This window comes from Engystomops pustulosus, chromosome 4, assembly GCF_040894005.1.
Source record: "Engystomops pustulosus chromosome 4, aEngPut4.maternal, whole genome shotgun sequence".
Taxonomy (NCBI): Eukaryota; Metazoa; Chordata; class Amphibia; order Anura; family Leptodactylidae; genus Engystomops; species Engystomops pustulosus.
In genome coordinates, this window is record NC_092414.1 from 106,709,011 (window position 1) to 106,722,933 (window position 13,923).

Consider the following 13,923-nt stretch of genomic DNA (forward strand, 5'->3'; position numbering starts at 1 on the left):
ATAATATAATATTATGATGGATTCATGTACATGTATTCAAACAAAGAGACAAAATGCTCTTCAAGTTTAAACTTTGATTTACATTTATTTCTGGTTTCATCTGATGCATGAAGCTTCCATTATGGAAATTTTTTAAAAATGTATTTTTTCAAATAGTATCAATATTTAGTAGGTTACAAAAATATTCATACCTTTTAACTTTCCCTTATTTAAATGTTACAGCCACACATTTAAATGTATTTTATTGAAATTTGATGAGATAAAGCAACACAAAGTATCAGTTATAAGTGAGGCATATAGTAAATGATACATGAAAACCGAAAAGTGTTTATTCACCAACCTCTCCCTAAGTTAATATATTGTAGGACCACCTTTAAAGGAACTCTGCCATTAAAATCAAGCATGATACTTTAGGGACACTTACTCATAGATCCATGCGCTGTAATTGTGGTAATCTTATTATATTTGTTATCCATGGCCCCCTTCCTTCTAAAAATCAACTTTTAAAATTATGTTATTTTTGACTGTTTATGAACAGCAATTTTCAAGTCAAGCCACAGATTTTCAATGGACTTAAAGGGAACCTGTCATCAGCAGTTGACCTAATAAACTACTACCAGTGTGAAGCAGCTAAACACCTCCCAAATCCTGTTTCTTTCACTGCCCAGTGTGGTGACATCATCCACAAAATCAATTTTAGATTGAGATGTAAACTGTAATACTTGTAATAAAATCAGAGAGGTGGAGAGCTCAGTGCTGAAGACCAGCTCCCATTTAAGAAAATGTACTTTGTTTGTTTGTGGTTGACATCATTCACTAGAATTTAAAAGAGTCAGTTATTGACACTTATGGGGATCAAATACAGCAGAAGGGGGATTCTGAGCGGAGGGAGCTTGACTTCAGTGCTAAACTCTCCACCTCCATGACTTTATACAACCAGTGTACATCTCATTTCATAGCTGATTTTCTTGATGATGCCATCACAATGGGCCATAAAAGAAACATGATCTGAAAGATAATCTTTTGCATGCAAATGTAATCCAAGCACACCAGAATGTGAGTCAAGGATTTTGAATAGACATACAGCCAGTTTTCAGCTGACGTTATGATACGTTGGCGTCTGGGTATGGTACGGCTGTACTCCAGAATGTGGCATACCATATCTACTGTCGCTCCTCCTCTTTCCAGCCGGCCCTTCTATTTGAGAAAGGCTGATGTGTCAGCCGAAAACTTTCATGTGAAACTGGCTGTATGTCTATTCAAAATCCTTGAATCGCATACTGGTGTGCTTGGATTACATTTGCATATGATCTGAAAGGTATTCGGCTACTTGACAACATACTGTTGAGGGTTTACTATGTCAATTTCTGCTTACAAATTCCCTTTAAGTCTGAGCTTCGACTAGATCATTTTAAAACATTAATATTATCTAGTGTATCTAGTGGATCATTAATATTATCTAGGGCAGTGATGGCGAACCTTTTAGAGACCAAAACCCACTTATTTATCGCCAAGTGCCACCACAGAAATTTATACTCCCTGCTCTGTCACAACTTTCATTCATATCAGCAGCTGAGGACACCAGTAAAGTGGAAAATAGAAGAAATTTGGATGATCATTGTAGCTTCCCTCTAGGGTCCCATAAACAGGAAGAATTGTCAGGACTGGAGCATGAGCTACAATGATAATCCAGATCTGTCCACACCTTCCCACTCCTCCAGTAGTCCCAGGTACAGCTGTCACTTTAAAATAGCTCTGTGCACAGCAAGTCCTGGGTTGTCTGGGACTTCAGGAAGATACCTGGAGTCCTCTCTGGTGATGGTCTGGGTGCCCACAGAGAGGGCTCTGAGTGCCACCTCTGGCACCAGTGCCATAGGTTCGCCATCACTGATCTAGGGTATCCAGTGTTTTTAGCCTCTAAAAGTTTTGCCTCCTAGATTGCCCCATATTCAGCTCCATTTGTCTTCCTGTTGCCTATGAACAACTTCCAAGAACTTGCTTAAGCAAACCACCACCATGCTTCACAATGGTGTGATCAGGATGATGTGAATTGTGGGCTTTCCTCCACACATAGCAGCTGGTAGTTAAGCTAAAATGTAAAAAATGTTGCCATGGAATATCCCTTACACAGGTTTTTGCAAATGGCTTTCTTCTAGCCACTCTTCCAAAAAGACCACATTTGTGGAGAATGTGTAGACAGACTCTTTCACCTGAGCTATGGATCTCTGCAGCTCCTCCAAAGTGGCCCTGGACATTTTGGCTGTAATACTTTGCCACAACTTTATCCCTGGCCGCCTGGTGCATCCTTTGGCTTTTGTCATGCTGTTTTGTTTATTAATGTTCTCTAAAAAAAGCTCGACAAAATAGCTGTAGTTATACTGAGAATAATTGACAGATTTACTCTATTTCCAAATAAGGTGAATTCTAAAGGCAGTTAGACATTGGATTTTATTTAAGGGTATCAACGTATAGGGGGGCTGACTAAATGTACTTTTAGTAGTTTTTAAATTGGCAAAAGTATTTATTTTTCGTTTTACATGGAAAATTATTGATACTTTGTGTTGTTATGTCAGGTAAAATATCAATGAGCAAAACTACATATCTACGTACAGTAATATAGTATTCTAGAAGCTATCAAAACAAGTAGATTTTGTTTGCAATACAGTAGAAACATACCATATTGAGTCCATTAAAGTAAAATTTACTGTGGGGGAGTTTGTGTAATATTCAGTATCTATACTAAAAGGTGGGGGAGCATGAGATGCACAAACTAACAAATGAATATCATATATACGGTACATATGATATTTATACATAACTGTGAAGCCTGCATGCATGTCTAACAGTGTTTCTTCATTAAGCTAATTCTACATGTACTGTTTTATATTAAGGAGTAGTGGTGCAGTGTTTCATAGGTGAAACAAGATAAAAATTGTGAATTGTTGTATCATTTTTGTATATTATTGAATTTAGATATATAGACACACATATATTACTGAATACATACATAATTGTCATTAACCTCACAACAGACTTTGTATAAATCTTTTGTACTGTGGGTGTATGATTTTTAGTTGCCCCTGAGCTGCTGGGTGGAGACAAGCTACTATGTTGTCTCTCATTCACATCAGGAAGTTCTGTTCTCTAATTCTCTCTCACTCATGGTCTCATAATGGACTACATTATAGAAATATAATGATCTGTGGTAAAATGATTATAGTGGTTCGGATGAAATGGAGAGCTTCATATTAGCTACTACAGCTACTACAGTGTTTCTACTTTCCTATTCATTTTCTGTTAGTGTCTCTTGCCATAGACTTCTATGTAATCCTAGATATCTGAACACCACCGTTGGTTTAAAAGAGGTGTGTTCAGTAGGATGGAGGAAAAGAGAATAAACATTTTGTTTTGATAAGCAATATTAAAAGTTTCGTATATTCGCTTGTACTATTGATTTATACAACGTTTAGTGAAAACATTATGACCATTTAAGAAAATGAACACAGCCTATTTATAAAGTCGTAACATGTGTAGGTTCCCCTTCAAAAAATGTTGGTGTTTACAATGAGATATAATGTACATAATCAGTTGAGTTGTGTTTATAATATTGGCATCTGAGCTCAAATCTCACAGCACCCCCTCATTGGTCTGCAAGTGTAGAGCACTTGTAGAGTTATTTAGTACAAAGAAGAGATAGGTGTATCATAGTCTGTGGTACTACAGAAGAGTGTTTATGTGCTGAATTATGGGAGTACAACTGTGCAACTGTGCTTTTGTTTTTAATTGGTTCTAATTACGACCAGAATAAACAAAAATGTAGCTGTGTGCTATGAGAATTAATGTAAGCCAGACGCAGTGCAAGAGAAGTAAAGATGCTAATGTAATTCTTACTGTTATGTACATTATATATGTATAAATATAAATTGGACAAATCAGTTTCTAAAGGTGATAGATATCCAGTATGTTTTTTAGATTTGTCTTTATGACCTTTCCCTGTTTGGCCATATGAAATATACTGCATCAGTCAGCTCTTATCAATGTGGTAATTAATATAGTTGACTATAGAAATATAGAAATATAGTGCTCCATACAGAGGCAGCAATATATACAATATTCCAACAATGTTATATTTTAGTACCCAAAGTGGGCAATTCAGTTAAATAAATTTTAAGCCATTACCAAGTTTTCTTCTATGGGGAATATTTTTGAATACCCAGTATAGGGGAGGAATAGCCATTGAGTTTTCGTTTGAGACATGAATGTTATACTGTTGCAACAAGGTTTGCATATTGAATTTCAGATCATTTATGTAGTATGAAGTTCCTACTTAATAAACTAAGGTAAGTAAACCACAAGAACACAAAGGGTTAAAGGAAATCTACCATTTTAAAAATTAAAAAAACATGTACAAATACTTGCCTAATCTCCTCTCAATGTTGATTTCGGCGCTGTCCTCCAATAATCTTGACACACTGGGATCACCTAGTAAAGAAATTAATGGGCTGAAGCTTGGGGACAAGATGTCCGGCCCTCCGGGATGCTAATTATGCATGACCCCTTTGTGACGTCACCTCCCTCTTGTACGAAATCTGGGAGAGGTAGATGCGGGGAGTGTATAATAAGCAGCATAATTGCTGCTTCTTATAAGTTTCTTTTCTAGGTCATCCCGGTGTGTCAAGCTTAGTGAAGGACAGCGCCAGGATCAACATCAAGAGGATCGGAGGTGAGTATCTGTACATGTTTTTTACTTTTTTAAATGGTAGATTTCCTTTTTGTTAGAAGGTAAAATCCTCATTTAAGTCACCTCACACTTGAAACAAGGCCAAGCATTTTAGGTTATCCAGCAGTAAGTTAATTCCAGCTAAAGGCAGTATTTATTAATTATTCAATGACCATTGCTATCTGGTCTCACTACTGCTTGATAAGCACACTCACAGAAATGTGTTATATGCTCTGTTTCTTCTACCATTTAAGTATAGATGATTTCCATTTTCTCTGACTACAGAGGCAAGTAATAGTAGCCATGAGTCTCGTGTTGGTCTAGCAGAAGGTCTGGAATTAAAGGAGAAGACAATTATACCACTAGTGGTCGTCTCATGCCTGACCTTTATCTGTCTTGTGGTACTTGTGGGTATTCTTATATACTGGCGGTAAGTGCCTGATTTTATTTTTCTATTATATTATAATGTAAGTTTCTATTTTGTGAGGTGCTATTTGTCTCTATAAAAACTGGATTTTGAAAATTTTGAGTTGTCATAAGAGCAAGTATAACAGTAAAGCTTTGTTGCAGAGACATTTTAAAGACTCTTACAGTTGCTCATTGTAGCTTAAGCCTGAAGTACAGTATATACAGGCGGTCCCCTACTTAAGGACACCCGACTTACAGACAACCCATAGTTACAGACAGACCCCTCTGCCCACTGTGACCTCTGGTGAAGCTCTCTGGATGCTTTAAAATAGTCCCAGGCTGCAATGATCCGCTGTAAGGTGTCTGTAATGAAGATTTATTGATAATTCTTGGTCCTATTACAGCAAAAAAATTTGAAACTCCAATTGTCACTGGGGCAAAAAAAAAATTGTCGGGAACTACAATGATAAAATATACAGTTTCGACTTACATACAAATTCAACTTAAGAACAAACCTACAGTCCCTATCTTGTATGTAACCCGGGGACTGCCTGTAACCAGCATCCAGAGAACATTGGGAGTCACAAGTTTGCAACTGGATACACGTCCCCATAGAAGGCTATGGTGACCAGGCAGTGGTATGGTGCCAGACACGTGTGGCACCACATTGTACACAGGGAAAAGATAGAGCATGTATAGAAAGAAACAAAAAAATTCCCTAGGTTTGTGCTCAAGTGCAAAGAATAAACTGCCTGAAAATTGGAACACTTAAAATTTCAATATTTTATTTAGACCTATTAAAAATGGGCCAACTACAGCCACAAAATTCATCAATCAGGCATTCGGTGTATATGCAGGGATTGGGAACCCGTCACTCAAACATTCCCAATCATACATATCCTTCCTTCATACTACTGGGCAAAAATGTGTGTGGCATCAGTGCAGAATATTTAGTCAATTTCTAATCGCTGCACAGTGCTTCGTAACACAACCAACTGATCGAGTGCTGTTCACATTGGTATTCACACACTCTCATTCATCCTATATCTATCCCCCGCCTGACGTATTTCTACACTCCCCAAATGGGTAGCGTGTCATCAGAGGTATACAGATTTAACCTATAGGATAAGATTGTAAATGCATATTGTCATTTCTCATGCATATGTCGGCATCATCCGGCACTGTTGAGGCCGTATGCATGTTCTATCTTTCCTCTCGCAACAGCTGTGCAGCGCTGTTCGACATGGAGAGGGTAGGGGTTAGCAGCACTCATCCTTCCTCCTCTCCAGTGCAATGTTCCTGTAAATGAAGTCTTAGTCATGTGTCCTTAAGTCAGGTAATGCCTGTATATGGAATTCAATAGAAACAAAATGCTCAGTGCGACTGAGATTTTAAGCATATGGAGATACTATATGACCTCCATAGACTACTATGGGTAGAGGTTATTTATAACAACTACGGCTAAGTTCTCCTTCCTTTATTTAATAGTGGGGAAAAAACACTGCTGCATTTTGTGGGTTTTCTTTGCTACTAATAATGGATGCATAATGTAAGGTAACTTTCCGTACAAGTCTGTAGGGAAAGGGAGGTGAAATGAAGACTTTCCATTCTTAGTTTCAGCAACACTTTCAGAGAGTATAACAGAAAAAACAGACTGAAGTGTTTACTCAGCTTTAAAGGAAACCTACCATGAGGAATCTACTATCAGAAGTAGATCTGATTGTAGATTCCTCTTGCCTCCCTATGCCCTAATCTGGAATTTAAAGGGGTATTCTGGGAATATGAACATCTAATACAAAAACCCATAATGCTATAAATAAATGAATATAATAAAACGCAATGTCATTAGTCACAAAATGGAGCTTAAATATTTAGATTTTCTAAATAACAAAATGTTATGGACTTTCTAAAGTAGGTGGAGTTATTGCCACAATGGCCTCCACAGGAAACTACAAGTCCCATGATCCCTTAGTTCTCAGTAATGACTCCTCTCTCTTATTCTCTACTCCAAGTGATGATGTAACAGACTGTCTTGCTCTGTTACCATAGCAATGATATGTGTAACTGCCATTACTGCATGTTATCTCACTGAGATGACGTCTCACTACAACGCTAGCTATACTGGATGGACTGCAACCAACTGACTACAGCCAAACTTAGTGGTGATCACATGACCTGTCCAGGAAGGTGCAGGACATGTGATGTGGACATGTGACCAATGGCCATCTTCTGTCCTATATTTCTTCCACAGGGACAAAGTCACAGGACTGATTAAAGGTCCAGCATTTTAATTTTTCATTACAATGTCCGCAACATATTTCTGGTAAGGGGAGCAAAATTTTAAATAACAACTAATTACAAATTAGCTTATATTTTAAGGACCAATTTGTATATGTATTAGCCTGGGAACTAAGGCTACTCCATGCCCCAGTAGCCTCTGCAATTAATTTGCAATTATTACTAAAATAAAGTTTTTTTTAACAAACTATCTTAGGTTCCAGGATTATTAAATTACAGATTATGGCAGAGGCAAGCAGTAGGAATCTACCATCTGATCTACTTCTGATAGTAGATTCCTCATGGTAGGTTTCCTTTAAAAGTTTTAGATTACATTTTTTCTACCTCTATTAAATAGGTATTGTATTTTAAAGTATCTGTTTTGTTTGAGTATTGTGGCACAATAATTGTGGGTGTAATACATAAAATGCAATTTCTACAAATTTAACAATAGAATAAATCAAAAGTTGATATTTTACTTTTGTTATGCAATTGTATGATTTTACAGCCTACAATCATGCTGATACGGTGTATATATTTCTTGTCCTTAAATCAGTATAAAAGCAATCCTTTTAATCATTGGTTAGGATTTTGGGATAAAAACATTTGTCAAATCAGGTTTAAATGTTGCTTTACTCTCTTTCTATACATTGCATTTATAAGCACTTTAACTCAGGCTTCTAATCTCACCTCCAACAAAGATTAACAAATCAGTTTAATTTCTAAAGCCTATATAGATGTAAGTTCCCTATGTTTATGTATCAGACATGCATTCTAATGGAAACCTATCAGGAGAAATTAACTAGCGACATTATTAAGAAAATCTACTTTGTAGTGATTCCGACTGTGTACCCAAGTTTGTAGTAGCTCATTATATTATTAATTACCGTATATACTTGTGTATAAGCCGAGTTTTTCAGCACAAAAAAATGTGCTGAAAAACGTCCCCTCGGCTTATACACGAGTCAATATACATATACTTAAACTATTTTAAAAATAATAAACTTATATACTCACCCTCCGGTGGCCCCGACGTGCAGCGCTGCTCCGCCGATGTCCGCGCCCGTCTTCTGTCTTCTCTAACTTCGTGCTGGGTGCCGCCATTGTTTTTCTCCCAGGTGGCGCCTAGTATGACTTCAGCAGCGGTGCGTCATTCTAGGCCCCATCCGGGGGAGAACAATGGCGGCGCCCAGCACGAAGTTAGAGAAGACAGAAGACGGGCGCGGAAGCCAGAAGACAAGCCGCGCGGACATCGGGGGAGCAGTGCTGCACGTCGGGGCCACCGGAGGGTGAGTATATAAGTTTATTTTTTTTTATGCTGGGCTGTGCTGTATACTACTGGGGGCAGTGCTGTATACTACTGGGGGCAGTGCTGTATACTACTGGGGGCAGGCTGTATACTACTGGGGGCAAGCTGTATACTGCTGGGGACTGGCTGTATACTCCTGGGGGCAAGCTGTATACTCCTGGGGGTAAGCTGTATACTGCTGGGGACTGGCTGTATACTACTGGGGACTGGCTGTATACTACTGGGGGCAAGCTGTATACTACTGGGGACTGGCTGTATACCACTGGGGGCAGGCTGTATACTACTGGGGGCAGGCTGGCTACATACTGGGGGGTCTGTGACCAATGCATTTCCCACCCTCGGCTTATACTCGAGTCAATAGGTTTTCCCAGTATTTGATGGTAAAATTAGGGGTCTCGGCTTATACTTGGGTCGGCTTATACTCGAGTATATACGGTATATATATTATATATTAATTATTAATACTCATTGATATAATTAATTATACATTCAAAATGCACAGTGTGCTATTATATAACTGTACACATATTACTAGCATATAGCTAGCTTTGAAATTAATAATTTAAAAAAAAGCATTTTGAACAACATTTATTATTGCTGTCTATGCCTTATACAACAAATGTATACAATGTTTTGTTAAGATTTTTACCAAGTTATAAAAACTAGCTGAAATGTTCACATCTACCTTCAATGTTGCATATTTTCGATATTTAGTAGTTATTATTTTTTCCTACTTGATGATTGATGGGAACTCCTGTACATTTGTATGTTACAAGCAGTCGTCACTAGTTTTATTCTAATCGAGTGATAATTAGTAATTCACACTTAACACATCATCATGATGTTGTTCACCTCTTATACCAAACAGATGGAAGAGTTTCAATCTTCTTACTTGATTTAGAGAACCAGATGTTTTACATTGAATTTATATAGTAACAACCTAATTGTTGAGTGATGTGTATGCTACTTTGAACACTATTCTTGAAATTATGTTTTTTTTAATATGACAGCAGTCAATATATTCAGTGTTTCTACCTGTCTAATAGAAAAGTGAGATGATGATGTTGATTAACATAGACTTGGGTATTGAGCTCAACTTAATAAAGTGCATACTTTAACATTGAAAAAAAATACAGAAAGTTTATCAAAAGAGGTTGAAATGAGAACTGATGAATGCCAGTAGATGTGATTATTGGTTGTATGTGAGCTTCATGTCCTTGTACCACTTATTAACTTCATTTATAATTTCTCAAATAAAAAGAGCCTATTCTTCCCTTTTAAGTGTCCATATCCCAGTGTTAAATTGACTTAACTTACTTATTCCCACAAAGACAAGATTCTGAAATATACCCAGGATAACAAAATAACACATTCTTTAACTCATTGTTATTAACAAAAATGGAAGGGTTAAAACAAGACAGGTCTTCGGAAGACCTGAGGCTGTCATGGCGACGGATCGCATCTCCCCGATATCATGGGGAGCAATGATCCTCGGCAAGAAGGAGGCGCCCATGCGCCGCCATCTTTTTGAAGCCACTGGCAGCGTTGCCGGCGGCGATCGACGACATAGCAATTTGCAGCAAAGACTTACCGGCTATGGAGAGGGCTCAGCCTGTACTACTACGGTGCCCATCGGTAAGGGGATAAAGGGGTTTTACCAGGAATCAAAGTTAGGCCCTATCTACGGGATAGGGCCTAACTTGCTGATCAGTGGGGGTTTCAGTGCTAAAAATGTATTGCAGCATATTACATAGTCAGCCTATGCATTCTGTATAGGCTGACAGTAGCACTGTTGGATAGTGCTGAAAGCTCGGCTTTCACATACTGCCAGGTTCCTGCAGTGTCCCAGGGCTCAACTTCTGAGTCTGTGCAATCACTATGACGTAACTGTACCTTATAGTGTGGTAACTACCCGCACCTTATGATGTACAGTTACACCAGGGTGTGGAAAGGGGTTAAAGATTCACAAAATTTTTAAATAGTTCATCAGATTGAAGAATACTGCAGTCAATGTTGTCATAAGCAAACCTAATTGTAAAAGACCACTAAGTGCATCTATGTTTAGGTGTTTTAGCCCCACCTATTATATTATTTCCATAAACATTTATTGTCAAGAGGTGAGATGAGAGTCAGAACGGCGTATACATATTAGATGCTATCAATGTGGACTTGCAGCTTCTAGGAGAAACAAAAGGTGGGAACAAAATAAAGTGTAAACTATGTGGACTCTAGGAGCTAAGGAGTCTGATGGGGGAGTCATGGTTTAGCAGATCTCCCTTCTGTCAAAATTGGTGGAGGAGGGATAACTGTATGGGAATGTTTCTCAGTGTTCTGACTCATTTTCAGTCATTCCTAATGCTTACCCCTGCAAAATTAGTAAATCATTACCATAATTATACTAATCTTCTGAAAAATAATTATACTTCATAGTAAAAAGCATCCGAAATAGGTGCCATTGGAAAAAAAATAACTTCTCCAAAAAAATAACAAAAGTCATTAAAAATATTACTTTATGAATTCTGCCAAAATGAATAAAATCACATTTAAAACAAAAGTTGGCAGCTTTCTCACTACTACTGGCAGCAGTTCTGCTAAGACACTTTTCTATTCCATAATGACTGTGCCCCTATACATAAAAACAAAGTCCATAAAAATGCAGTTTGCCAAGTTTGCTGTGAAGAAACTTGAGTGACTTGAGCAAAGACTCAACCTCACATCTCACTTTTGGGATGAATTGAAATACTATTTGTAATCCAGATATTCTTTAGTGTCTAACATCACAGATGCAAAAATTCTCATTAACTGAGCCAATGCTGCAGTCCGGCTGGCAGACAGGAAGTCCTTGCATCGTAAATCAGTGTGACACAATGGCTCCCGTCTTCTGCAGTGTGTGCAGTCCATGGGATCAGGCCAACATACAGTCCTGTTTCCAGAGGCTGCACATGTTCACATGGTAGCTGTAGAAAATATGGTGTGGTAGCTGTAGAAAATATGGCTAGCACATGTCCTAAAATGTTGTGTGTGTGAGCCCTAATGCTGTGTTCGAATTATTATTCTAATTTTAGAGATGCCCTACATGAGGCTCAAAATTAAATATTACCATATATACTCGAGTATAAGCTGAGTTTTTTAGCACAAAAATTGTGCTGAAAAACTCCAACTCGGATTATACTCGAGTCTATAAAAAAATTAACACTGTACTTATCTTTCCCACACCCCTGCAGATCCTCTTCTTGTTTCGGGTCCGTCTTTATGTCCTCCGGATCCTCTTTGGGTTTCTCCAGCTCCTCTTCGGGTCCCTACGCAATGCCGGCAGCGCACACAATGACGGCTGACGTCATTGTGTGTGCCGGTTCGCGACCCAAAGGAACCCAAAGACTGATCCGGAGCAATCAAAGCTAGAAGAGGACCTGCGGGGTGTACAGTGTTAATTTTTTTTTATAGGCATGGCATGTTCGGCACGGGCTGGTCAGCTATAAACTTGGGGGATGGGCTGGCTACTTACTGGGGGGGGCGGGGCTGATCGGGGCTGGCTGTATACTGGGGGGCAGGGGTTTCAGGCTATATACTGGGGGCAGGGGTCTGGTAGGCTATATACTGAGGGCAGGGGGCTGGCTGTATACTGGCCAACTATATACTGGCTGGTGGCTGTGACCAATGCATTTCCCACCTTCGGTTTATACTTGAGTCAATAGGTTTTCACAGTTTTTTGTGTTAAAATTATACTGCTCGTGCTGATCCGGCTCAGTTTGTCCGTGCACCGGCACCTCAACACGTGGCTGAAATAAGCAGGGTGAGCTGAAAAAGTTTTTTCTCTTTTTCTTATATACGCTTATTCTCGAGTATATGCACTATCCTGTATTTAAAGCCTAAATTGATGACTTCAACAGCTCTCAAGGATTTACCCAAATTTGGAAACTCCCCAAAGGATTGTCAAGGATTATAGTGAGGATCAAGGATTATAGTGAACAATCTCATTTCACAGGTGTTTCTCAAAATGTAAAGTGCACAGACAAAATTACAAATACTTCAGTGCTCAATGGCCCGAATTTATTAAAGCACTTGTGCCAGTTTTCTGTCTGACATTGCACTGAACAGAAAATATAAAGTGTCAGAGGTTGCACCACATTTATTATTGACGTGCGTCACAATTCAGCAGCATGAACTAAGTGCACCAAAATGAAAATGGTGCACACTTCCAGAGCAGTGCAGGGGGTGCCAGATTAATGAAGACCTTGCACCAGTTTTGATGAATCTGGCACACTCTGCACACTTCACAAGCAAACTTCACATAGCACAGACTGCACTGGTTTTGATAAATTATGTTGTACCCTGCTCATTGTGAAAAGTCAGCTCTCTATTTACTACACTGTCAAGGCCGATTCTAGCATTTTAACTGCCTGAGTAGTATACACAGCCCCCCCCCAAGTAGTAGTATATACAGCCGACAATAAAAAATTAAAAAAAATAAACGGTGTATACACAGCCTCCCCCAAGGAGTAGTATATACAGCTGACAATAGAAAATAAAAAAAAATAAACGCTGTGTACACAGCCTCCCCCAAGTAGTAGTATATACAGCTGACAAAAATTTTTTAAAAAAAATAAACGGTGTACTCACCTCCAGCCCCGGCACTCCCTGCAGCTCCTTTCCTGCTGGGGCTGCATTCTGTGTCCTGCAGAGCTCTGCCTAACAATTAAGTTGGTGCCTTAAAGCCGTCAATGTAATTAATTTTTAATGTAGTATAGACTTGCCAGTGTTTGGCGAGTCAGTATTAACGGCGGTGATCCGCTGCCCCTTAAAGGGTCCGCAATTTGTCGAAATAAGGCAATACAAGGTCTTTGGCATACGACCAGCTGATTTTTCAGCATAGGCTGTTGGATCATACACAGGGCTATGTGTATAAGCCTCTAGAAATACATGGGGAAGCAGGGAACACACATCCCCAAACGTTATGCCCATGTACCATAAATTTTTATTCCACTAGCACCTCAGCAAATGTCAGTAACAAGATAGCAATCATTTACATTTGTCATTTTTTAAAGTAAAGACAACTCTGCAGTAACATGCTAAGTAAGTTATTCCGGGTGTGAAAAACATTGCCTTAAGACAATTTTAATTAAATTTAATTCAAGATTAAATAGTTTCTACCTTGGAAAGATATAACATAAGGTACGAGGGCATCCAAATCATAAGAGCAAAGGGGTTT

General features: G+C 38.6%; 1 protein-coding gene across 8 annotated transcripts in view; it reads left to right on the plus strand.

The window, feature by feature from the left end:
* PTPRZ1 (protein tyrosine phosphatase receptor type Z1) overlaps positions 1-13,923 on the plus strand; it is a 147,679-nt gene that overhangs the window by 95,802 nt on the left and 37,954 nt on the right. For all 8 annotated transcript variants that reach the window (XM_072146987.1, XM_072146988.1, XM_072146990.1 and 5 more), the window contains one exon: positions 5,006-5,150. In XM_072146987.1, coding sequence (XP_072003088.1) covers positions 5,006-5,150 — 145 coding nt within the window. The remainder of the gene's footprint in view (positions 1-5,005; positions 5,151-13,923) is intronic.